This window comes from Pungitius pungitius, chromosome 13 (assembly GCF_949316345.1).
Source record: "Pungitius pungitius chromosome 13, fPunPun2.1, whole genome shotgun sequence".
NCBI classification, from domain to species: domain Eukaryota; kingdom Metazoa; phylum Chordata; class Actinopteri; order Perciformes; family Gasterosteidae; genus Pungitius; species Pungitius pungitius.
The window spans coordinates 3,180,868-3,203,447 of NC_084912.1; the positions used below are offsets into that span (position 1 = coordinate 3,180,868).

Below are 22,580 nucleotides of genomic sequence, written 5' to 3' on the forward strand. Positions count from 1 at the left end.
ACAGGAGTGTGAAAGAGTACAGGGAACAAAATAAATAGTGAGAGACTTACTCCTGCTTTGTGGCACTTCTCCTGTAGCTTCGATAATAAACAACTATATCATTTGGAATGACGGTAGTGAAGGAGAAAAGTAAGAGTAGAGGGATCCATTAAATCAATCAGTTGCATTAGTCAGTATTTTAACAGATGCTTTAGATGTTTTCACGCTCTCAATAGGAGATTGTAGAAGTTCATGTTCCCGTCATTGATTTTGAAGCCTTCAAAAGAAAGCGGTTTTAACGAGACTCCCAACCTTCATCTCGCTCGATTTCCTTTTGTTGCACGGCCTTGTTGTTTGTACTCGCCGTGCGACCCCCGTTTTTTTTCTTTAAAAGTCCAAGTGAAGCTTTTTACTGTTGATCCTCCTCCTCCTCCTCCTCCTCCTCCAGGCCTCTCCATACGCAGCGTCTGCTGGCGAGCCGACCGAATCCTGGCGGGGACACAAGACAGCGAGATCTTTGAGGTGAGAGAGAGAAACAAAAAAAACAAAAAAACAGCCCAATGGTTTGGGCTTTTATTTTGGCGAGCCAAACAATTTGCTTGAGTGAATGAGTGAGAATGAAGAATATTATATTTTATTATTGGATGCATAAAAAAAATATATATGTATGATATATCATACAATACTATGTTGCCAAATAATTTACTATTATCTGTCTCTATGTAGTTAAATTGACAGCAAAACATCGTAATTGTGTCAATTTTTTTGTGTCAACTATTTCGCCACAACTCCACCCTCACCGGAGAGCCGGCGTGTTCGAAAGCTGCATCAGTGAGATGTCTGTGCTGTGGTCCAGGTGATGGTGAGGGACCGGGACAAGCCGCTGCTCATCATGCAGGGACACAGCGAGGGCGAGCTCTGGGCGCTGGACCTTCACCCCAAGAAGCCTCTGGCCGTCACCGGCAGCGACGACCGCTCCGTCCGGTCAGACACACACACACACACACACACACGGTCAGCTGCAGATGGCAGCGAAGCTGAAGAAAGATGTCGAAATGCTGGTTGGGTTTATTCTTCATATTCTTGCATCCCGCTATAGTTCAGAGGGATAATCCTGGCGGGTCTACTGAGATTCATGTGTAATATAAACCAGGCGGTTTAAGCTCAGTTTAATTGGACCAATTTGGGAGGTGCGGCTCTTTTCTGTTAGCTTGCGTGATTCATTTAATCTCCATCAGATACTTTTACTGCTAGAGAGAACTTCGTGGATTTGATGACATTCGGCCCAACTGGAGCCCTGCGTTAAATTAATGAGCTCTTTACTGTAATTTGGGTCATCGCAGGGTTCCAGCAGGCGTTTCATTGGCTAATTAAACTCACACAAGCTCAGAAACCGCATTCTGCTGGGAGTTTGAACACCACAGAAGTAAAACGACTGCTGTCATCCGCAACGAGACAAATCAGTGAAACGATGTCTTTTAAATGCTACAAAAAAGAAATGTGTCCTTTATTCTCCAGAATGAGGTTAAAAACAACCGAAAGCTCACAAGTGCTTAAGGTTCAGTTCATTGGAAAGTTACAAATCACTAAGTTACCCTTGTGGGTTTGTGTCTCATTTGGTATTCCTTTATCCTACTGTGTGTGTGTGTGTGTGTGTGTGTGTGTGTGTCAGGTTGTGGAGTCTGGTGGATCACGCCCTCATCGCTCGCTGCAACATGGAGGAGGCGGTGCGCAGCGTGGCGTTCAGCGTGGACGGATACCAGCTGGCTCTGGGCATGAAGGACGGATCCTTCACCGTGCTGAAAGTCAGGTAACACACACACACACACACACACACACAGACACACACACTGAATTCAAATCGGACATTTGTTGCAACGCGGCATTTCTTTCCCCAGAGACATGACGGAGGTCGTCCACATCAAAGACAGGAAGGAGGTGATCCACGAGATGAAGTTCTCTCCAGACGCGGCGTACCTCGCCGTCGGCTCCAACGACGGACTCGTGGACGTCTACGCCGTCGCCCAGAGATACAAGAAGGTAGGGAGCGTGGAGGCATGGGAGATGTCAACGGAAATGAAAGGGGCGGGGGGCGCCGAGTTGATCGTTTGCTCCGTCCAAACCACAGGTGGGCGAGTGCGGCCAATCGGCCAGTTTCATCACTCACCTGGACTGGTCTCTGGACAGCAGGGTCCTGCAGACCAACGACGGATCCGGGGAGCGCCTCTTCTACCGGATGCCCAGTGAGTCGCGAGGACAGTCTGTATTACAGCGTCGTTCTCTGTGGGATTCGAGGTTCCATACGTGACGATGTCAAAGCGCTGAAGGGTAGAGTTAAAGAATAGGCTGCAAGAAAGATTGTATTAGTCAAAAGAGAGAAAAAAGATGTACCTTTTGTGAGAATAAAGTCTCTCTGTAAGTGACACGTTACACCTTATTATCTTCAAATGGAGTAAAGCAAGTTACGTAAGTCAAAATGAACTAGAAACACCTCCTTTTGCAATAAATATTAAAAATACTACATTCACGGGGGGGGGGTGTCTGGATGTCTACTGAGCTGAAAATGAGCCCTGCTGCAGAGTGCACTGAAAAACGCACACATGCTGAAGCCTGCAGGAGGCTGTGTGGGGGCGGCGCCGATGTCCCCGACTTTTTAATTGTCTCCAAACACACGGTTCTACACACCAGAAGCTCTTCTGCTGCAAACCCCCCGACTCCAAGGAGGAAGATTCTAATCTGCACCTTCCAGACGCTTCCGTTGTCCTGCTTCTTGTCCCACTCTCATTGGCATGGATGAGCGTTGCAGGCTGCTCGTTGTCACGGGGCATCGGCTGAGTGGAGCGTTCCATGGTTCCTTTCCTTTCTCTCCTCCCCCCGCAGTGGGGAAGCCGATTGTCAGCAAGGAGGAGGTGAAGGGTCAGCGCTGGGCGTCCTGGAGCTGCGTCCTGGGCTCCGAGGTCAGCGGCATCTGGCCCAAGTACTCGGGCCTGACCGAGGTCAACGCGGTGGATGCAAACCACGCCGCCGCCGCGCTTGTCACGGGGGACGACCTCGGCCTCGTTAAGCTCTTCCGCTTCCCCTGTGTGAGAAAAGGTCTCCGCCTTCCTTTGGCCTCTGTGTCCTTCATGCTTCCCGTCCCTCCCGTTTTGGTGTTTTTTTTTTTTTTAAACGTCTCTGTTTCTCCAAGGAGCCAAATTCAAGAAGTACATCGGCCACTCCGCCCACGTGACCAACGTCCGCTGGTCACATGACCTGCAGTGGGTGCTGACCACCGGCGGGGCCGACCACGCCCTCTTCCAGTGGAGGTTTCTGCCCGAGTCGGTCATGAACGGAGGACTGGACACCAACGTACAAGGTGGGGAAAACCAGGGAGAAGCACATGAGACCACGAGGAACAGAGAGAAGATATTTTGAGTTTGAATTTCCTCTTCAAATACTTTCTCTTTCCCTTCCCATGACTTTTTCTCCAAATGTAACAACAATTTGTTCATAAAATCACACAAAAACAGATGGGTGGGAAATATTTTGATTAGTAGAAAGTTTTGAACAACAGCAGACATTTTGCATGTGTTTTTTATCCATCACCCTATGACGTAGTGCCTGGTCCCTTAAGAGACTTTCACTTTCCAATAGTTTCCAAAGAAACCGATTTCTAAGTAGGTATATGTGTAGTTCCTGTGAGAAAAGACTCAATAAGTAGTTGTAGTAGTTTTCCAGAGGTAGTTTGGGGAGTTTAAATGAGGTTTCTAAGTCTATTGGGTTTTCTTGAAAGGCTTCACGGGCTCTCGGGGATATTTATACTGTTTCTAATCTCTGTCCGTCTGTCCCCCCCCCTCTGCAGAGGGTCCCGGGGACTCCGACAGCGAGGAGTCGGACAGCGACGTGTCGGACGTCCCGGAGCTCGACTCCGACATAGAGCAGGAGACACAGATCAACTACGACAGACAGGTGCGACCTTGAGCAAGGCACTAAGACCCCGGCCTGCTGACACCTGGTTCCCCCCCCGAGCAGCTCTTTGTGGACGTGTTCCATCCTCGGAGGGAGCTGCGCTGCATCAGCTCGTTCCTTCCCATTCGGGCACTGTGCGGCAAGGGGCTCCGTTCAGTTGCCATGGCGATCCCAAAACACGCCTTATCTCCAAGGCCAGGGGCTGCCTGGCACAAGTCCCCATAACTACCGTTTCCCGGGCGCCGCCAGTGATGCAACAATGTGCTGTTTGGAGATAGAGCCCAAAGTGTGTGTGTGTGTGTGTGTGTTTGTGTGTGCGCAAGAGAAAGGGAGCGGCTGTGTGTGTGTAGCAGCTCTTAAAAGTTGGAAAGAGCAGGAAAATGGCTTATTATTAATTATTTTTTTATTGTAATCACTTATCCTCGGCCTGCCAACATTTTTTTACCTCCTTTTTCTCGTCCTGCTTCCTGTTTGATGGAGCTGTTGTGGTCCCCACTTTGAGTCCGCTTGAAATGTGGCTTTCCCCTGACATTCCCTTAAAAATTTAATCACATCCACTTCAATGACGATGGAAATATACATATTAATTTGATGCTGTTCACTTTTAGATTATTATAAAATCAAAATAAATGGCTAAATGTTTGGCTCACAGCCGCCATCGAGGAGGGATTTAGACAATTTTCCTTCAAAGAGGGGAAAACAGGAGGCAGTTTATAGATTCCAGACACAGTGATGTTGTCGCCGCGCTCATCAACCGTGGAGCTCCTGAAATATGCAGGGTTTTTTTTTTTTTTTAAATGGAAAGCAGCATGAAAGAGGAGAGCTGCCAAACTCCTCAAACCTCCCGGGAGCAAAGTGTCTCGCTGTGAAACTCTCAGACGGCTCAACCCTCAGCAGAATAATCTGCATGAAGAATGAGCAGGCGTGTTCTCTGCTGAGGGCGAAAACACCAGCTTGGCACATAGCGAGGAATGAATGAATGAATGAATAAATGTGTGTGTGTTTGCAGGTGTATAAGGAGGACCTGCCTCAGTTGCAGCAGCAGAGCAGAGAGAAGAAACAGCAGGTTGGATCTCTAAAGAGACAGAAAGGGCCGGACCAAGCACTCCGGCTGCAGTTTGTTCACGGGTAATCCCCCCCCCCCCCCTTCCCTCCCTCAGAGGACGATCACATGGTCTGGATAAAAGCCTCTCAATGTTATGCAGTTATCTTAATTTAGAAATGAATAAGGACAAGGAAGTGTTTATTCTATAGACTTTCCCCTTTGCCTCATGCTCAGGTTTTAATGAAGATGAAATAATCAATTACAGAAACAATGTGCTCTTAAGTTGACAGCTTAACAATTACCGATGACCCCGATGACCTTTGCACACGCATGAATTGAAGATCGATGCATTGTCAGCCTGACTGACGGCTTTTTCCTCCATCAATCGCAGGTACCGTGGTTACGACTGCAGGAACAACCTGTTCTACACTCAGGGGGGGGAGGTGTTGTACCACGTGGCGGCGGTGGGCGTGGTCTACAACCGGCAGCTGCACAGCCAGCGCTTCTACCTCGGCCACGACGACGACATCCTGAGCCTCGGCATCCACCCGCTGAAGGACTACGCTGCAACCGGACAGGTACGCACGCCATCCGAGTGGAGGGGGGGAGGGGGGGAGGGGATTTGGAGATGCTTAAGTTGTGCATCGCTGAGCCTGCGAGGCGTGTGTGTGTCTGTGTGTGTGTGTGCGCGCAGGTGGGGAGGGACCCGGCCGTCCACGTGTGGGACATCCAGACTCTGAAGTGTCTCTCGTTGCTGAGGGGTTTCCACCAGAGGGGAGTGTGTGCTCTGGACTTCTCAGGTAACGTGTGTGTGTGTGTGTGTGTGTGTGTGTGTGTGTGCGTGTGTGTGTGTGTGCGCGCGCTTCCATCCTTGTAAGTGAGTACACTTGTGCTTTGATGGAGCAGCGGTTTGCGATCAAGGTGCCAATGGGCGTGCTTGTTTTGATGCAGGGCGCACACCAGCTGATGTGTGCTGCTTTGTGTTAACTATTATGCCCCAGACAATGTTGGGATGTAACTAAGGACGGCCACGGTCCTACAGTGATAACAGCAGTGAGAGAGTAGGGTTGTTCCCATACCAAAATTCTGACTTCGATACTATAACTGGCAAAATATTTCGATACTCGATACTTTTCGATACGATACCACAAATAAGATACTGGAATATTTAACTATGATAGTAATAAATAAAACATCTGTAAGGTTCCCCTTTTACCAGCCTGTTCCTGCCCAGCTTTTTGAACACGTAACAAATGTCATTCATATCAGTATTAACCCACAGCAAGATATTAATGAAAATCAGCATTGATTATACACACTATGTAGACCTATTGTCCGTATCTATATGACTACATCGTTATTCCAAGTATGAATTACATCATTTTACAGATGTGTGTTTGAGGTGGAAAAAAAAAACTAAAGCTATGTGGGATGGGTACATTAGAGATGGACACATAATTAAAGGGCAATTTTTCCCCTTTATTGAAAAACAACAATGAAAATTGCATCTAGCATGTCAATGCGTGCAGGCAGCCGGACAGGGAGCGGAACACCGAGTGCGCTTTTTTAATAAAGTACCGGTACTAAAAATAGGCAGAACCGTACCGTCTTAAACGTAACGGGTACCGCGGTACCTTTCTAGTACCGGTACACCGCCCAACCCAATAAGAGAGAGCACCATGTGACACACAAAGTGGTGGTAATCACGGTTCAGGTGCACGCTGCTCCTTTGAGGCGTTTGAAGAACAATCCTCTATGCATTTCCTTTGTGTGATCGGATGCAGCCGATGGAAAGAGTCTGGTGTCGGTGGGAGTCGACGACGGACATTCGATTGTTGTCTGGGACTGGAAGAGAGGAGAGAAGCTTGCTACTGCCAGGTAAAAAAAAAAAAAATACAAAAAGTCCTTTTGTATTTTGTATGCTAAACGAATATCAGGTCAACAATGATGACTTGACTTTGACTTTTCTGCAGAGGTCACAAGGAGAAGATCTTTGTGGTGAAGTGTAATCCCGTGCTCATGGACAAGCTGGTCACTGTGGGCATCAAACACATCCAGTTCTGGCAGCAAGCAGGTAAAACGTCAGGTTTAAATGTATCAGAAACTTCTGCTAAAGACACCTAGTAAAGTCATTTTTACTAATGGTATGTTTACGTCATCACCACATTGCGTCGGATGGACCCCTCCTCGCTCGGCCTGCCAGGCGGCGGTCTGACCTTCCGGCGCGGTGCGTTCAGGGGCGTCGGCCGGCCGGAGACCATGATGTCGGTGTGTTACGGCCGCAGCGACGCGCTGGTGTTCTCCGGCGCCGCCACCGGAGACGTTTACATCTGGAAGGAAGCGCTGCTGCTGAAAACCGTCAAAGCCCACGACGGACCCGTGTTCGCCATGTTCTCCCTCGACAAGGTGAGGAGGACAGGTGTGTGTGTGTGTGTGTGTGTGTGTGTGTGTTATTAGAGAGATGCTTCTACGCAATCCGATGAATAAACCTGAAAACCCTTCTGCAGAAAATCAAAGATGAAACCAGTAAATAAAAGCATAGTAGCTGCTGTTCTTTTGAGAAAGAGCTCGTTATAACTATAAAATCAAGAGCTACAAAAGGGAAATTGTTCAAAATGTTATATTTGGCATTAAAGCGCCAACTTTACAACACACCTCCTATATTGCTGTAAAAATCATCCTGAACCCCCTCAAATACTTTTGTTGTGAAGAAGCAGTATTCCTCCTCTGAGCTGTAATTATGACTCCTTTATCCCGTGATTATGACGTACTTATGCTTAATTAGAATTTACCATCTCATAATTACAACAAAAGATATAATAATTACAAGATAACAGGTGTGCAGTGTATTCAGCTTTATTCCCACTGTCGCCATTTGCATTACGAGCTACATTATATAGCTATTTATATATACAGTATTTATATAGTATATAGATTTGATTCTGCTCTTATTTTGATAGCTGTGTCCGAATTGTATCAGAATTTTCAGATGGGGTTATAAATTGAAAATAAAAATTGAAAAAACTCAGGTTGTTGTGACATGTGACCGCTCAGCCTGCGGTCATGAGCTTTTTAAACCAATGAAACCATGAGATGAACCAAATGAAGGTTGTGATGTCGTCTGCTGTTCGCTGCTCTCACACTAAAAATATTTTAAAGTGTCTGTGCACGAATTTATCTAAAATCTAGAAATGAGGAAAAGTCTGGAAACGTTTTTTCAGTCAACGTCACAGATCAGGATGTCAATGAATGTTTTATGACTCAAAGTAAAAACAAACTGCTAAAAATAGATTCCATCCAACATAACGTCGACTTTGTGAGATTCTTCAGAGGAGACATCAAACAGATCTCATGCTGAGAAAAAAACCTGTCAGGAGGATGATAAGACTAAAGGATGGCAGATCTGACTGAGGAAGGAGGGAGGGAGGGAGGGAGGGAGGGAAGGAAGTGACGTCCCTGAGTGAAACAAGGGATGCGATAGAGTCAAGATATTTCTGCTTTGACTCAGCAGAGTAAAGATCTGTTTTCTCCACTATTGATTTACCAACAAGGACCATGATGTGATTTCAAAGGTTTAATGAAATGACAGAGTATGTAGAGGATGGAAGGACGATCGGAGACCAACAGGACGGGACGTGCAGATCAGCTACACGGAGGTTTAACATCTGCTGGTCACCTGCTCCCAAAAACCTCGATCAACCTGCAAAGTCAATGAATATAATCATCTGTCTGCAGGGCTTTGTGACCGGAGGGAAGGACGGCGTGGTGGAGCTGTGGGACGACATGTTCGACCGCTGCCTGAAGACGTACGCCATCAAGAGAGCGGCCCTGTCCCCGGGCTCCAAAGGTGCACACGACCACGTCCCTCTGACAACACCACGTCCTCACTCACCTACTCTTCCTGTTAAGGCTTTGGGATAAAGCAGCAGAGCACTGTACACTCTATTTGATCCAACACTGCCACCAGGTGGACACATGGTGCTGAAAGATTAATTATGTGTGTGTGTGTGTGTGTGTGTGTGTGTGTGTGCAGGGCTGCTGCTGGAGGACAACCCGTCCATCAGGGCCATCACTCTGGGACACGGCCACATCCTGGTGGGGACAAAAAACGGAGAAGTCCTGGAGATCGACAAGACGGGGCCCATGACCCTGCTGGTGCAGGTGCTGTGTGTTGTTGTAGCTGTGAAACACAGTCCATTCAGGACCCTCTGTTATAAAGACATATCACAACAGTGGGTAGCCATGGCAACAGCACTGATGCACTGGGCTGCTGGCAGTTAGCTGATTCTCTGCTGTCTCATTAAAGGGATATTTGGGGTCATTTGAAGTTGGACTGTAATGAGACAACCTGACTTAAAAGAAATCCAACCTGCCCCATTCAATCTGAATGTTTGGCCCTACACATGAACATCTAACAACATTTCCCAGAATGCAACAGGTCGCTAATGAATAAAGTTTATGGTTTACACAGTGGATGTAAAAAAAGATGACGGGTTAATAGAGGTTCAATGTTTGATTGGAAACTGACAGCTCTGGATCTTTTGATCTTACCTCAGGAGAAATGACAAGCTTGCCATCTTAGTTTCTCAAGCCAACACGACTGTGAAGTCTTTAGGATCTAATTTACACACATTTCCATGACAACGGGGCAAACACCATCTGCCGATGATGCTCATGATCCACGAAGACCGAAAGATCCACAGGAGCTCGTGAATGTGCCTCTATTTGAATAAGTGTATTCAATAAACACGTTTCCATTGGTTGCTGTGTGTGTGAGAGGCAGAGAGCCCCTCAGGTATTTTTAAAAGTCTGGCAGTCTGGCACGGCACCCCTGTTGCCATGGTGAGGAGAGACGTCTGCTGCGGATCGATCAGCATTTGCAGAATGAAATGTATCGTGATTTAATTGGTGATATCAGGAAGATGTATGTAGGAAAAGTCGTGATAAACTACATAATGACGTATCCCACGACATTGTGCTCTGGGCTTTTCACTACTAGAAGAATGTTCATCAGTAATTACAAACTAAATAACAAATTGATCCTAAAATCTTACAGAAAAGGTATGTGTGTGTGTGTGTGCAGGGTCACATGGAGGGAGAGGTCTGGGGTCTGGCCCCTCACCCCCTCCTCCCCGTCTGCGCCACCGTCAGTGACGATAAGACGCTGCGGCTGTGGGAGACGTCGGCCAATCACCGCATGGTGGCCGTCCGCAAGCTGAAGAGAGGTAAAAGAGACGAAAGGAGGACGAAAGGAGGACGAAAAGTCTCCGATCGGTCTCTTCTGGGCATCCGCTGGTTTCTGTTCATTTCTGTGAAAAGGGAGCTCGAACTTGAGCGATTCCACCCTTAAAATCCCCATGTGGTACCTCAGATGAGAGCACATGTCAAGTGTTGTTCATCACACGTAGGAACACACTGAAGAGAGTTTTTCTGAGGATAGTTTCTACTAGTAGAAGCCGTTTGACTAGTGATGTGATCACTTGACCTCCAGGCGGTCGCTGCTGCTCCTTCTCCCCCGACGGGAAGGCCCTGGCCGTCGGCCTGAGCGACGGCGGCGTGCTGGTGGTGAACGCCGACACGCTGGAGGATCTCCTGAGCTTCCACCATCGCCGCGACGCCATCTCTGACGTCCGCTTCTCCCCAGGCACGAACACACACACACACACACACACACACACACGGCATATAGTCCTGCATCTCTATGGAAACAGCAGAGTCAAAGTAGAGAGAGCTCAAAGTGCCAGAAGAAGAATATCTTAATAGCTCATGGATTCTGTCATTTTTCAATCCGTGGCGTGTTTTTTTTTGGGGGGGGGGGGGGGGGGGGAATCAGAGGTATGTCCACTCATCCTCACGCGTGTTCTCAGACTCAGGTAAATTCCTGGCGGTGGCGTCACATGACAGCTTTGTGGACATCTACAACGTGCTGAGCAGCAAGAGAGTGGGGATCTGCAGAGGGGCGTCCAGTTACATCACGCACATCGACTGGGACGCTCGAGGTATTTAGGAAACTCTTCTCATCCGACACCTGGTGGCCGTTAGAAAGAATGCACCTTTAAGGCGCCTCTCTTTTCAGGCCCAGAGGCTGCCGCCTGGTTTCAAGTTAATTCATTCAATAATTATAATTGATTTATAATTGATTTACTTGTTTATGTGTTTGTGTGTGTGTGTGTGTGTGTGTGTTTTTCAGGTAAACTGCTGCAGGTGAACACGGGAGCAAAAGAGCAACTTTTCTTCGAAGCCCCGAGAGGAAGAAGACAAACCATCAGAAACTCTGAGGTGTGTGTGTGTGTGTGTGTGGACTTCCCAGCTATAGCTGTTGCGTAATTGTGTGTATCACGCTGCTGTGTTGTGCGCGCAGCTGGAGCAGGTCAAGTGGTCCAGCTGGACGTGCGTCCTGGGCCCGAGCTGCGACGGGATCTGGCCGACGCACAGCGACATCACCGACATCAACGCCGCGTCGCTCACCAGGGACGGAGCGCTGCTCGCCACCGGCGACGACTTCGGCTTCCTGAAGCTGTTCGGCTACCCGGCTCGGGTACGGAGGAGGATGGAACCGCTGGTCGCCCCCCCCCCCCCCCCCCCCTGCCTCGGAGGAAGAGGAGATGGACCATCTGATCCTCTTCCTCCTCTCTGCGCTTCCCTCAGGGTCAGTACGCCCGGTTCAAGCGCTACGTGGGCCACAGCGCTCAGGTGACCAACGTCCGCTGGGCTCAGGACGACGCGTCGCTGCTGACGGCCGGCGGCGCCGACACCGCCCTGATGATCTGGGCCAGGGAGCGAGGAGGCGGGGTCGGCGCAGAGGGGGAGGGGCCCTCGTGCTGCGACGGCCGGCCCACCGCGGACAGCGAGGAGTCGGATGACGACATCGAAGAGGACGGAGGTGGGCGTGTCCGTGTTTATCATCGCGAAAACTCACTTCATTGAAACTCCAAGGCAGTCGTACAGAAAAACACTACAAAAGAAACTGAAAGTTATGCGTGTGTGTGTGTGTGTGCGTGTGTGTGTGTGTGTGTGTGTGTGTGTGTGTGTGTGCGTGCGTGCGCGCCTGAAGGGTACGACAGTGACGTCGCCCGGGAGAAGACGGTGGATTACACCTCCAAGATGTACGCCGTCAGCATGAGACAGATGAGGGGAACCAAACCTCAGCACCAGCTGAAAGAGGTGTCTCCGGAGGAGAGGTAAACACACACACACACACACACACACATACAAAGGGTTACACAATGACTTTACTGCCTGTTGAAAAAGAACACAAAAAGGCAAAGGACAAAGATGACTAGCTGAGTAGAAAACAATAAATGAACCAAAATAAAGTATTTCTATTTGAGAAGATGAAGTACAAATCCACGTAATATGAATAAATAATCTTCTGTCTGTTTCAGTTGTGCTGTGTGTTCTCTCCTAGTGCAGATAAGCTTTAAAATGTTCCACTTACAGTGAAATATTTTAAAAGTTTTGTATTCAGTGCGATGTTCGGCTTCACTGAGATTGTGTGTACGAGCTCATTCACGTTGTCCTTGGTGTGTGTGTGTGTAACAGTTGTATTTGTTCTTGTGGGTTTTTTGCATGATGTTTTTTTTGTGGTCCTTTCATCCACATGGAACACGCTAACAGATGATCATGATGTCTTCAGAACGTTGTCCCTCCCTGTTATTACTGTTACTTCCATCTCTTGCGTTTGTAGTTCCTGTAGTGGGAAAGCCTTTAATATTTGTGTTGTGTTTTAACTTGCATTCCCCTGGAGGCAGGGCATTGTGAAGTAAGTATAAAAATTACTCTTTAGATTATTCATAAACGGTCTGAATGTCAGTAAAATAGTTTCTAATCAGCTGATGTGTTCTGTGTTACAGCATAACTGCTTATTCATATAGTTACAATAAATAAAGGTTTGGTTTATGAGACGCGCCTAAATCTGTTCAATTAAAATAAATAGATAAAAATAAAACCCTTTACATTGAAGGTAATTAAAACACAGAAGTAGCAACATTAGCATGTTAGCATATTATCCTGAAAACAAAAGCAAGAGCATGAGTAGCATGGTAGCATTTTGTTAGCATGCAGCTATAGCACACAGCTAGTCACAGTTTAGCTAAGGCATGAGACCTTTGTGTGTGTCTGAGTGAGTGTGTCGTTGTGTTTGTATGTGAAGAGGTGTGTGTGTGTGTGTGTGTGTGTGTGTGTCTGAGTGAGTGTGTCGTTGTGTGTGTGTGTGTGTGTTATCTAAAGCTCTATACCTTGGTTCTATCCCTCTGCTGTCCAGGGGATCCAGGTAACACCTGTCGGTCCTCCTCTTACTGTTGTAATGCCTCTTCATGTTTGTGTGTGTGTGTGTGTGTGTGTGTGTGTGTGTGTGTGTTGGCATTACCTCAAACTGTCTGGATTCATAATCTCAGAATCTCACATTTAGGGGAATTGATCTACATTTTAGCATGAGATCTCCATGTTGTTCTTCTAGTGTCAGTTTGACTACTCAGTATTTTTTTGTGTCGGAAAGGACAAGAACAACCCGTCTGTCTGTGGACGAGCTGCCCGTCTGTCCTGTCTCTCCTCTGCTTTGTGTCTGTCTTCAGACCGCGTTGATCTTTGATTACTTGATTAAGGGTCTGATCGGTCCTCCAGGCCTCCGGTGAGTCGAGCGGCGCCGCGGCCCGAGAAGCTCCAGAAGAACAACGTCTCCAAGAAGAAGAGGCTGGTGGAGGTGCGTCCGTCCCTCTGCATGTCTCCGTCCGGCCGTCCTTCTGCTGACCCGTCTCCTCCCGCTCTCTTGCAGGACATGGTTTTGGATCACGTGTTTGGGTTTCGGGGCTTCGACTGTCGCAACAACCTGCACTATCTCAACGACGGCACCGACATCGTCTACCACACCGCCGCCACCGCCATCGTCCACAGTCTCTCCACTGGTAACCGCGGCAACGCAGTCACAGAAACACAGCGCTGAATTATCAGCAACACATGTTGCCGGGAAAAGAACCGCAGTGCGGGTTCTTCGCGGAACTCGAACCCGTGACCTTTCAGATCAAATCGATGTGTTCACGTGACTTCTTGTGCTGCAGGAACTCAGAGTTTCTACCTGGAACACACCGACGACATCCTCTCTCTGACCGCCAATCAACACCCGAAATACAAAAACGTCATCGCCACTGGGCAGATCGGTACACTGTGTGTGTGTGTGTGTGTGTTTCTGCATGTGTGTGGTCTTTTCTCTCCTCTGCTTTGTGTTCAAGCTGCTCGCTTTACTTGTGTCCCGCTGAGAGTGATTAGAAACAAGCTGCAAACACTGAGCCACACAGGAGGCTTTGTCTTAAAAAGGACACCAGCAGATAAAAGTTCATTTTGAAAACGGTGCCAGATAAACTATATATATATATATAGTTTATCTTTTTGCTGGATGGAGCGGAGAGAGCCGAAGAGCGGCTTTATTTAAGTTTAGCTTTATTGATTTGAAAAACTGTGCATTTAATTGTTGGCATAACTGATATTAAATGATTATTTGTCATTAGATAATGCAGATGGAGATATGCATCTGTTGTAGATGGTTGAGGTGGAGCTCATTTCTTAACGACTTTATTATTTTGGGATGGATTCAAGCAGCAATAATCCCCCATGAATATCTCTCTCTCTTCTGTCACGGCTGAGCCGCGTTAAAAACAACTCACTTCACGTTTTTATCTGTTTTTTTTATTCTGTTTTCGTACGTTTGTGTGTTTGTGTTTTGGCCGGCCTCGTTTTTTCGCCATCTCTCTCTCTCTCACATCACGACACCTCAGGTGACGTCGGTGAACAGCCAGGTAAAAACCCGCTCCGCCTCCCAGCGACAAACACCCCGACACCCAGAGACCAGCCGCAGAGAATTCACTTTTACAGATGATGAGTTTAAAATATGATGCTATTTGACTTTCAATATAACTTTATCTAGTTCAGAAAGCGGCTCCCAGTGCGTCGCACTACTCCATGAGCCCCACAAACACGTTCCCTGTTAATTCCAGCTCGTCATAGGCTGCATTATTCTGCACATGTCACTAAAACAGTAACCTCTTACTATTTAAATCTGCACACATTTTGGTCCTAAACTTTCAGTTTCCTCTATTTGGAATATTTGCTGCTCAGTAGGGACATTTTCTACAGCGGGTTTTAAACCATTGGAGAAGGCCTTTCCAAACAAAGAGTAGCCATGTGAGCCATGTGACTGGAACAGATCAAACTGCTAGTGAAAGGAGATCTCTCTGCAATGACGTCAAATGACGCTGGTTCTCCGGGTGTTTGCGGTGCCGCATTTGATCTCCGTTCCCCGCCGTCGCCCTCGCGTCACGGTTAAGACCTCACCCCGTCTCCTCCCTCCTCCCCCCCCCCCCCCCGCGCCTTCCGCTTCGCAGGCAGCACCCCCACCATCCACGTGTGGGACGCGATGAGCAAGCAGACTCTGTCCATCCTGCGCTGCCCTCACGCTAAAGGCGTCGGCTACGTTAACTTCAGCGCCACAGGGAAGCTGCTGCTGTCTGTGGGCGTGGACCCTGAACACACCGTCGCCGTGTGGCGCTGGCAGGAAGGTCAGAATAATGGACTAAACAGTCAGAGCCCTATTTGCATCAAATGAATGTATAACAAGGTGTATTTTATTGCAGGATCCAAGGTGTGCAGCAAAGCCGGACACCTGGACCGGATCTTCGTGGTGGAGTTTCGGCCGGACTCGGACTCCCAGTTTGTGTCGGTGGGAATCAAACACGTGAGGTTCTGGACGCTGGCCGGCGGCGCCCTGATGTACAAGAAGGGCGCGGTGGGGACGGTGGAGGGCGGCAGGATGCAGACAATGCTGTCGGTCGCCTTCGGCGCGGTGAGTCACCTGCCGGCTTGTGATTATGACCTGACCTTCGGCGCCGCAGCTCGGCCTGTTGCCACGGTGATCAACGGCCGCCGAGGAACCTTCTGATTCCACGACTGCTTCCCTCGGCTACGAGATGGCGTCCCTTCACGCGGAGGATCTGCGGCTTCACAGAATGGAAACTTAATCTGATGATCATCAAAAGAAAAACGAGACCACGTTTGGAGCGCTGGTCCGATTAGTTTAAAGCTTCGTGATGTCGTCAAACAATAACAAATTATTATTAACAACTTACAGAAACGTTTTGTTTCAGCCTTTTCTTCCCCTCGTCTTTGTACTGGTTTTGTTTAGTTAGTTTGTCTAAAAGGGTTATCATTTGAAATGTGATTTAATTACGTGTGTGTGTGTGTGTGTGTGTGTGTGTGTGTGTGTGTGTGTGTGTGTGCGCGCGCAGAACAACTTGACGTTCACCGGCGCCATCAACGGGGACGTGTACGTGTGGCGGGAGCACCACCTGCTGAGGGTGGTGGCGAAGGCCCACACCGGGCCGGTCTTCACCATGTACACCACCCTGAGGGACGGACTCATCGTCACCGGCGGCAAGGAGAGGCCGTGAGTAGCATCCAGATGATTATTGATTTTACCTCGGGGGAACATCTGGCCAACAGATGCAGCAGATAAATGACCATGAGCCATGCTCGCTTTTAGTAGTGAGTCACAGTGTGAATTAAATCTAAATCACATTACGGAGGTGCACTGACTAACTATTTGAAACATATTCTATTGGAATTATGAATTAGTCTTTTATAATCAGTGTCAACGGTTCAGTTCTCTTTTTAGAAGAACAGTACAATTTCTAAATGTTATATTATTATTATTATGTTATATATTAATTATATGAAAAATCACATGTGCATTTTTTGAGTTTTATCGATGACAAAGAAATTGTCCTAAATTTACAATATCTACATTTTCTTTAGTTTTTGCATGCATGGTACTATCTTTCTTAAAATAAATTGTAATATAGAGAAAAAATGCTTATGTGCTCTAAGACTCAAAATAAGAGAAAATCTCACTTCAGCCAAATATTGACAGATTTTGAAAAATGTCCGTGGAAGCCCAGCAAAAGAAAGGAAGAAAATTGAGATTTCAGTTGCAGACAGAAATTGGTTAATATATTGCTAATATATGGAATAGGCCTATATGAGATTTTTCTTGCTGTGTGTGTGTGTGTGTGTGTGTGTGTGTGTGTGTGTGTGTGTGTGTGTGTGTGTGTGTGTGTGTGTGCGTCTCAGGACCAAGGAGGGCGGCGCGGTGAAGCTCTGGGATCAGGAGATGAAACGTTGTCGAGCCTTCCAGCTGGAGACGGGCCAGCAGGTGGAGTGCGTCCGATCCGTCTGCAGAGGCAAGGTAAGAAGCTCAGATTTTCAACCTCCCCCCCGTCGAGCCCCCGTCCCCCCCTGGAGACACATGTCCCCCCCCCTCATCCCTTCAGGGTAAGATCCTGGTGGGGACGAAGGACGGAGAGATCATCGAGGTCGGGGAGAAGAACGCGGCGTCCAACCTGCTGCTGGACAGCCACGCGCGGGGGGGAGGAGTCTGGGGTCTGACGGCTCATCCAACCAAAGAGCTCTGCATCACCGCCAGCGACGACGCCACCATCCGCCTGTGGGACCTCACCGACAAGGTGAGGAACACAACCACACACACAAACACACCCGTCACACACAAACACACCCGTCACACACGCGCACAAACACACCCGTCACACACGCAAACACAATCGTCACACGCGCACACAAACACACGGGCACAAACACACCCATCACACATGTACACAAACATCACACACGCACACAAACACACCCGTCACACACGCGCACAAACACACCCATCACACACGCACACAAACACACCCGTCACACACGCACGCAAACATCACACACGCACACAAACACACCCATCACACACGCACACAAACACACCCGTCACACACGCACGCAAACATCACACACGCACACAAACACACCCGTCACACACGCACGCAAACATCACACACGCACACAAACACACCCATCACACACGCACACAAACACACCCATCACACACGCGCACAAACACACCCATCACACACGCACACAAACACACCCGTCACACACGCGTACAAACACACCCATCACACACGCACACAAACACACCCGTCACACACGCACGCAAACATCAGACACGCACACAAACACACCCGTCACACACGCACGCAAACATCACACACGCACACAAACACACCCATCACACACGCACACAAACACACCCGTCACACACGCACGCAAACATCACACACGCACACAAACACACCCGTCACACACGCACGCAAACATCACACACGCACACAAACACACCCATCACACACGCGCACAAACACACCCATCACACACGCACACAAACACACCCGTCACACACGCGTACAAACACACCCATCACACACGCACACAAACACACCCGTCACACACGCACGCAAACATCACACACGCACACAAACACACCCGTCACACACGCACGCAAACATCACACACGCGCACAAACACACCCGTCACACACGCAAACACAATCGTCACACGCGCACACAAACACACGGGCACAAACACACCCATCACACATGTACACAAACATCACACACGCACACAAACACACCCGTCACACACGCGCACAAACACACCCATCACACACGCACACAAACACACCCGTCACACACGCACGCAAACATCACACACGCACACAAACACACCCGTCACACACGCACGCAAACATCACACACGCACACAAACACACCCATCACACACGCACACAAACACACCCGTCACACACGCACGCAAACATCACACACGCACACAAACACACCCGTCACACACGCACGCAAACATCACACACGCACACAAACACACCCATCACACACGCGCACAAACACACCCATCACACACGCACACAAACACACCCGTCACACACGCGTACAAACACACCCATCACACACGCACACAAACACACCCGTCACACACGCACGCAAACATCACACACGCACACAAACACACCCGTCACACACGCACGCAAACATCACACACGCACACAAACACACCCGTCACACACGCACGCAAACATCAGACACGCACACAAACACACCCGTCACACACGCACGCAAACATCACACACGCACACAAACACACCCATCACACACGCACACAAACACACCCGTCACACACGCACGCAAACATCACACACGCACACAAACACACCCGTCACACACGCACGCAAACATCACACACGCACACAAACACACCCATCACACACGCGCACAAACACACCCATCACACACGCACACAAACACACCCGTCACACACGCGTACAAACACACCCATCACACACGCACACAAACACACCCGTCACACACGCACGCAAACATCACACACGCACACAAACACACCCGTCACACACGCACGCAAACATCACACACGCGCACAAACACACCCGTCACACACGCAAACACAATCGTCACACGCGCACACAAACACACGGGCACAAACACACCCATCACACATGTACACAAACATCACACACGCACACAAACACACCCGTCACACACGCGCACAAACACACCCATCACACACGCACACAAACACACCCGTCACACACGCACGCAAACATCACACACGCACACAAACACACCCGTCACACACGCACGCAAACATCACACACGCACACAAACACACCCATCACACACGCACACAAACACACCCGTCACACACGCACGCAAACATCACACACGCACACAAACACACCCGTCACACACGCACGCAAACATCACACACGCACACAAACACACCCATCACACACGCGCACAAACACACCCATCACACACGCACACAAACACACCCGTCACACACGCGTACAAACACACCCATCACACACGCACACAAACACACCCGTCACACACGCACGCAAACATCACACACGCACACAAACACACCCGTCACACACGCACGCAAACATCACACACGCACACAAACACACCCGTCACACACGCACGCAAACATCACACACGCACACTAACACACCCGTCACACACGCACGCAAACATCACACACGCACACAAACACACCCGTCACACACGCACGCAAACATCACACACGCACACAAACACACCCATCACACATGTACATAAACACACCCATCACACACGCACACAAACATCACACACGCGCACAAACACACCCGTCTCTTGTTGCACATCCCGATTTCTCGTCTCTTTTCGTCCTTTCCGTAGAAATTGCTGAACAAGGTGTGCGTCGGCCACGCGGCCCGCTGTGTGAGCTACAGCGCCGACGGAGAGATGCTGGCGGTGGGGATGAAGAACGGAGAAATCCTCCTCCTCCTCGCCAACTCGCTGAAGATGTGGGCGAAGAAACGGGACCGCAGCGTCGCCATCCAGGACATCCGGTATGTTTGCTCCGAATGAACGTAAACCAAAGGTGGAACAAGGACTCACACCCTTTGGTTTATGTTCTTTGCATTACGCTGAGCGCGCGTGTGTGTGTGTGTGTGTGCAGGTTCAGTCCGGACCGGCGCCTGTTGGCGGTCGGTTCGGTGGAGAACACGGTGGACATCTACGATGTGAGCGCAGGACCGACTCTGACCCGGCTGGTTTACTGCAGCGACATCCCCGCCTTCATCCTGCAGCTTGACTTCTCTGCCGACAGCTGTTACATACAGGTACACAAACATCGTCCACACCGCATATGTGTATCGGATCTGTCCATCTATGAGCTATAATCCTGATATTGTGTGTCTGTGTGTGTGTGTGTGTGGGGGTGATCTGCAGGTCTCCACAGGAGAATACAAGCGGCAGGTGTTTGAGGTTCCATCCGGGAAGTTGGTGGTTGATCAGACCGTCATCGACAGAATCACCTGGGCCACCTGGACCAGGTTACACACACACACACACACACACACACACACACCCACACACACACGCTAAACAAAAGACAATCGCATACAAACCCCATTAAACCAGAAACTGATATTACCGTATTTTCTCTCCCGCAGCATTCTGGGAGATGAGGTTTTGGGGATTTGGCCGCGGAACGCCGACAAAGCGGAAGTCAACTGTGCGTGCGTGTCCCACGCCGGCGTGAACGTCGTCACCGGGGACGACTTCGGATTGGTCAAACTGTTCGACTTTCCCTGCACAGAGAAGTTTGTGAGTTCACGTCTCAGGTGTCAAGGATGCGCCGGTCTGGATGGTTAAAAAAAAAAAAACATCATCAAATCGTTTTTTTTTTTTGTTGTTTGTTTTTAGATCGAAGGCAAAGTGCGGGGAATATTTTAACTATTGCTCACACTTAAACTGAAGGTGGTTTAGGATATGTTAGCACATTGCTGCTGATTCTGTCTCCGCAGGCCAAACACAAGCGCTACCTCGGCCACTCGGCTCACGTGACCAACATCCGCTTCTCCCACGAGGACAAATACGTGGTCAGCACAGGAGGAGACGACTGCAGGTAACACGGAGCGATCCCAGTCGACTTCTGCGCTCAATCGGTATTCCTTAAAAGTAACCCGGTCTGTTTGTGTGTGTTTCAGTGTGTTTGTGTGGAAATGCCTGTGAAAGCGCAGAGGCTCCTCTCTTTCCCCCCCCCCCCCCCCCTCCCCCTGGTGACGCTTTCATTCAAAAAGCGCCTTAACAGCACCACAAGTGGATCCAGAGGGAGTCGAACCTGCGACCTGCGACCTTTTTGGTTTTTAGAATTCAGAGATAGAGAAGTTTTATATTCGGTTGTGTCGACGAGGCAGACAAACAGTCAGTCTGAAGCTCAACCCCCCCCCCCCCCCCCCCACGGAGACGCTTCAAGACGGATCACGTGACCCAGAAAAGGAGGAAGACACCAGGAGAAACATCAGATGGGTTTTCTGAACTTTTTGGTTTACCTGAATGAAGAGGTTCAACTTACTGTCACGTTGTTCTGCTCAATCACAATCCATTTCCTCCCCATGGTGTCGTCCCTGTGGTCCGTGCTCCTCAAGGTGCAGAAGAAGAAGGTTGAACACAAATTTGGGGATTTTCAGATTAAAAGACGGACGAAGCGATTCCTCTCTCTTTAAAAATCTGACACGTTTGCACATTTACTCTCAAAGATCGAGCTTCGTTGTCCCCCGTCTTGCGGGACATGAACTAAAGGTTTACATTTGTGTCTTCGATGCCTCAGTAGCTCCGCTGAGGATTAACGTCACCTTTGAGAAAAAATACCATTCGACCCACTTAAAGGACGAGCGGTGTGTCGTCATTGGTCCGATCAAGCTGCTGAGAGGAGACTGCTGTTAGAAAAATCATTCTGATCATCACCGACGTTCCGAGAAAAGATTTGACTCATATTCGTGGAAACGTGGTCGTGTGTCTTTAACTGAGAAGTTATTTGATTTAAACTCATTTTTCCTTTCAAAGAGCTTTTCTGTCGTTACACTTAAGTGCCTTTCTGGGTCTTTCTATCTGTCTTTTCTTCTTCTTCTCTCTTGAGAGTGGGATATTTCATACGCTGTGTTTTTATTTAATCCACAGTTGAACTTATTTTGTACTCTGTCTGGTGCTACACTGAGAATGTTCAAAACCTTAAATTCATCCAAAATGGACGGACATAAAAAAAAATATTTTCTTTGCTGCTGCTTTTGTTCTTTAAGACTTGAAACATCCAAAGTATCGTGATCGCAAAATGAAAGCTGGGCATCCGAAGGAAAGACATG

At 48.8% G+C, this 22,580-nt stretch overlaps 1 protein-coding gene across 4 annotated transcripts in view; it reads left to right on the plus strand.

The window, feature by feature from the left end:
• The window catches only part of LOC119213885 (echinoderm microtubule-associated protein-like 6), a 39,799-nt gene extending 18,126 nt beyond the window's left edge, over nt 1–21,673 (plus strand). The window contains exons 8-46 of one of the 4 annotated variants that reach the window (XM_037465089.2): nt 428–501; nt 836–963; nt 1,652–1,789; nt 1,878–2,019; nt 2,108–2,222; nt 2,860–3,072; nt 3,167–3,334; nt 3,821–3,927; nt 4,937–5,055; nt 5,364–5,550; nt 5,667–5,772; nt 6,757–6,850; nt 6,946–7,046; nt 7,176–7,378; nt 8,708–8,819; nt 9,006–9,133; nt 10,056–10,197; nt 10,464–10,616; nt 10,840–10,971; nt 11,163–11,251; nt 11,334–11,510; nt 11,621–11,855; nt 12,027–12,153; nt 12,720–12,734; nt 13,595–13,673; nt 13,746–13,875; nt 14,029–14,127; nt 14,743–14,763; nt 15,349–15,522; nt 15,598–15,806; nt 16,249–16,406; nt 17,090–17,204; nt 17,290–17,481; nt 20,110–20,282; nt 20,393–20,555; nt 20,665–20,768; nt 20,889–21,042; nt 21,243–21,343; nt 21,426–21,673. In XM_037465089.2, coding sequence (XP_037320986.2) covers nt 428–501; nt 836–963; nt 1,652–1,789; nt 1,878–2,019; nt 2,108–2,222; nt 2,860–3,072; nt 3,167–3,334; nt 3,821–3,927; nt 4,937–5,055; nt 5,364–5,550; nt 5,667–5,772; nt 6,757–6,850; nt 6,946–7,046; nt 7,176–7,378; nt 8,708–8,819; nt 9,006–9,133; nt 10,056–10,197; nt 10,464–10,616; nt 10,840–10,971; nt 11,163–11,251; nt 11,334–11,510; nt 11,621–11,855; nt 12,027–12,153; nt 12,720–12,734; nt 13,595–13,673; nt 13,746–13,875; nt 14,029–14,127; nt 14,743–14,763; nt 15,349–15,522; nt 15,598–15,806; nt 16,249–16,406; nt 17,090–17,204; nt 17,290–17,481; nt 20,110–20,282; nt 20,393–20,555; nt 20,665–20,768; nt 20,889–21,042; nt 21,243–21,343; nt 21,426–21,450 — 5,102 coding nt within the window. In that variant the 3' untranslated portion in view covers nt 21,451–21,673. The remainder of the gene's footprint in view (nt 1–427; nt 502–835; nt 964–1,651; nt 1,790–1,877; nt 2,020–2,107; nt 2,223–2,859; nt 3,073–3,166; nt 3,335–3,820; nt 3,928–4,936; nt 5,056–5,363; nt 5,551–5,666; nt 5,773–6,756; nt 6,851–6,945; nt 7,047–7,175; nt 7,379–8,707; nt 8,820–9,005; nt 9,134–10,055; nt 10,198–10,463; nt 10,617–10,839; nt 10,972–11,162; nt 11,252–11,333; nt 11,511–11,620; nt 11,856–12,026; nt 12,154–12,719; nt 12,735–13,594; nt 13,674–13,745; nt 13,876–14,028; nt 14,128–14,742; nt 14,764–15,348; nt 15,523–15,597; nt 15,807–16,248; nt 16,407–17,089; nt 17,205–17,289; nt 17,482–20,109; nt 20,283–20,392; nt 20,556–20,664; nt 20,769–20,888; nt 21,043–21,242; nt 21,344–21,425) is intronic. The other 3 variants (XM_062566509.1, XM_037465091.2, XM_037465092.2) reach the window with 3 other exon arrangements.
• The last annotated feature ends 907 nt before the right edge of the window (nt 21,674–22,580 follow it).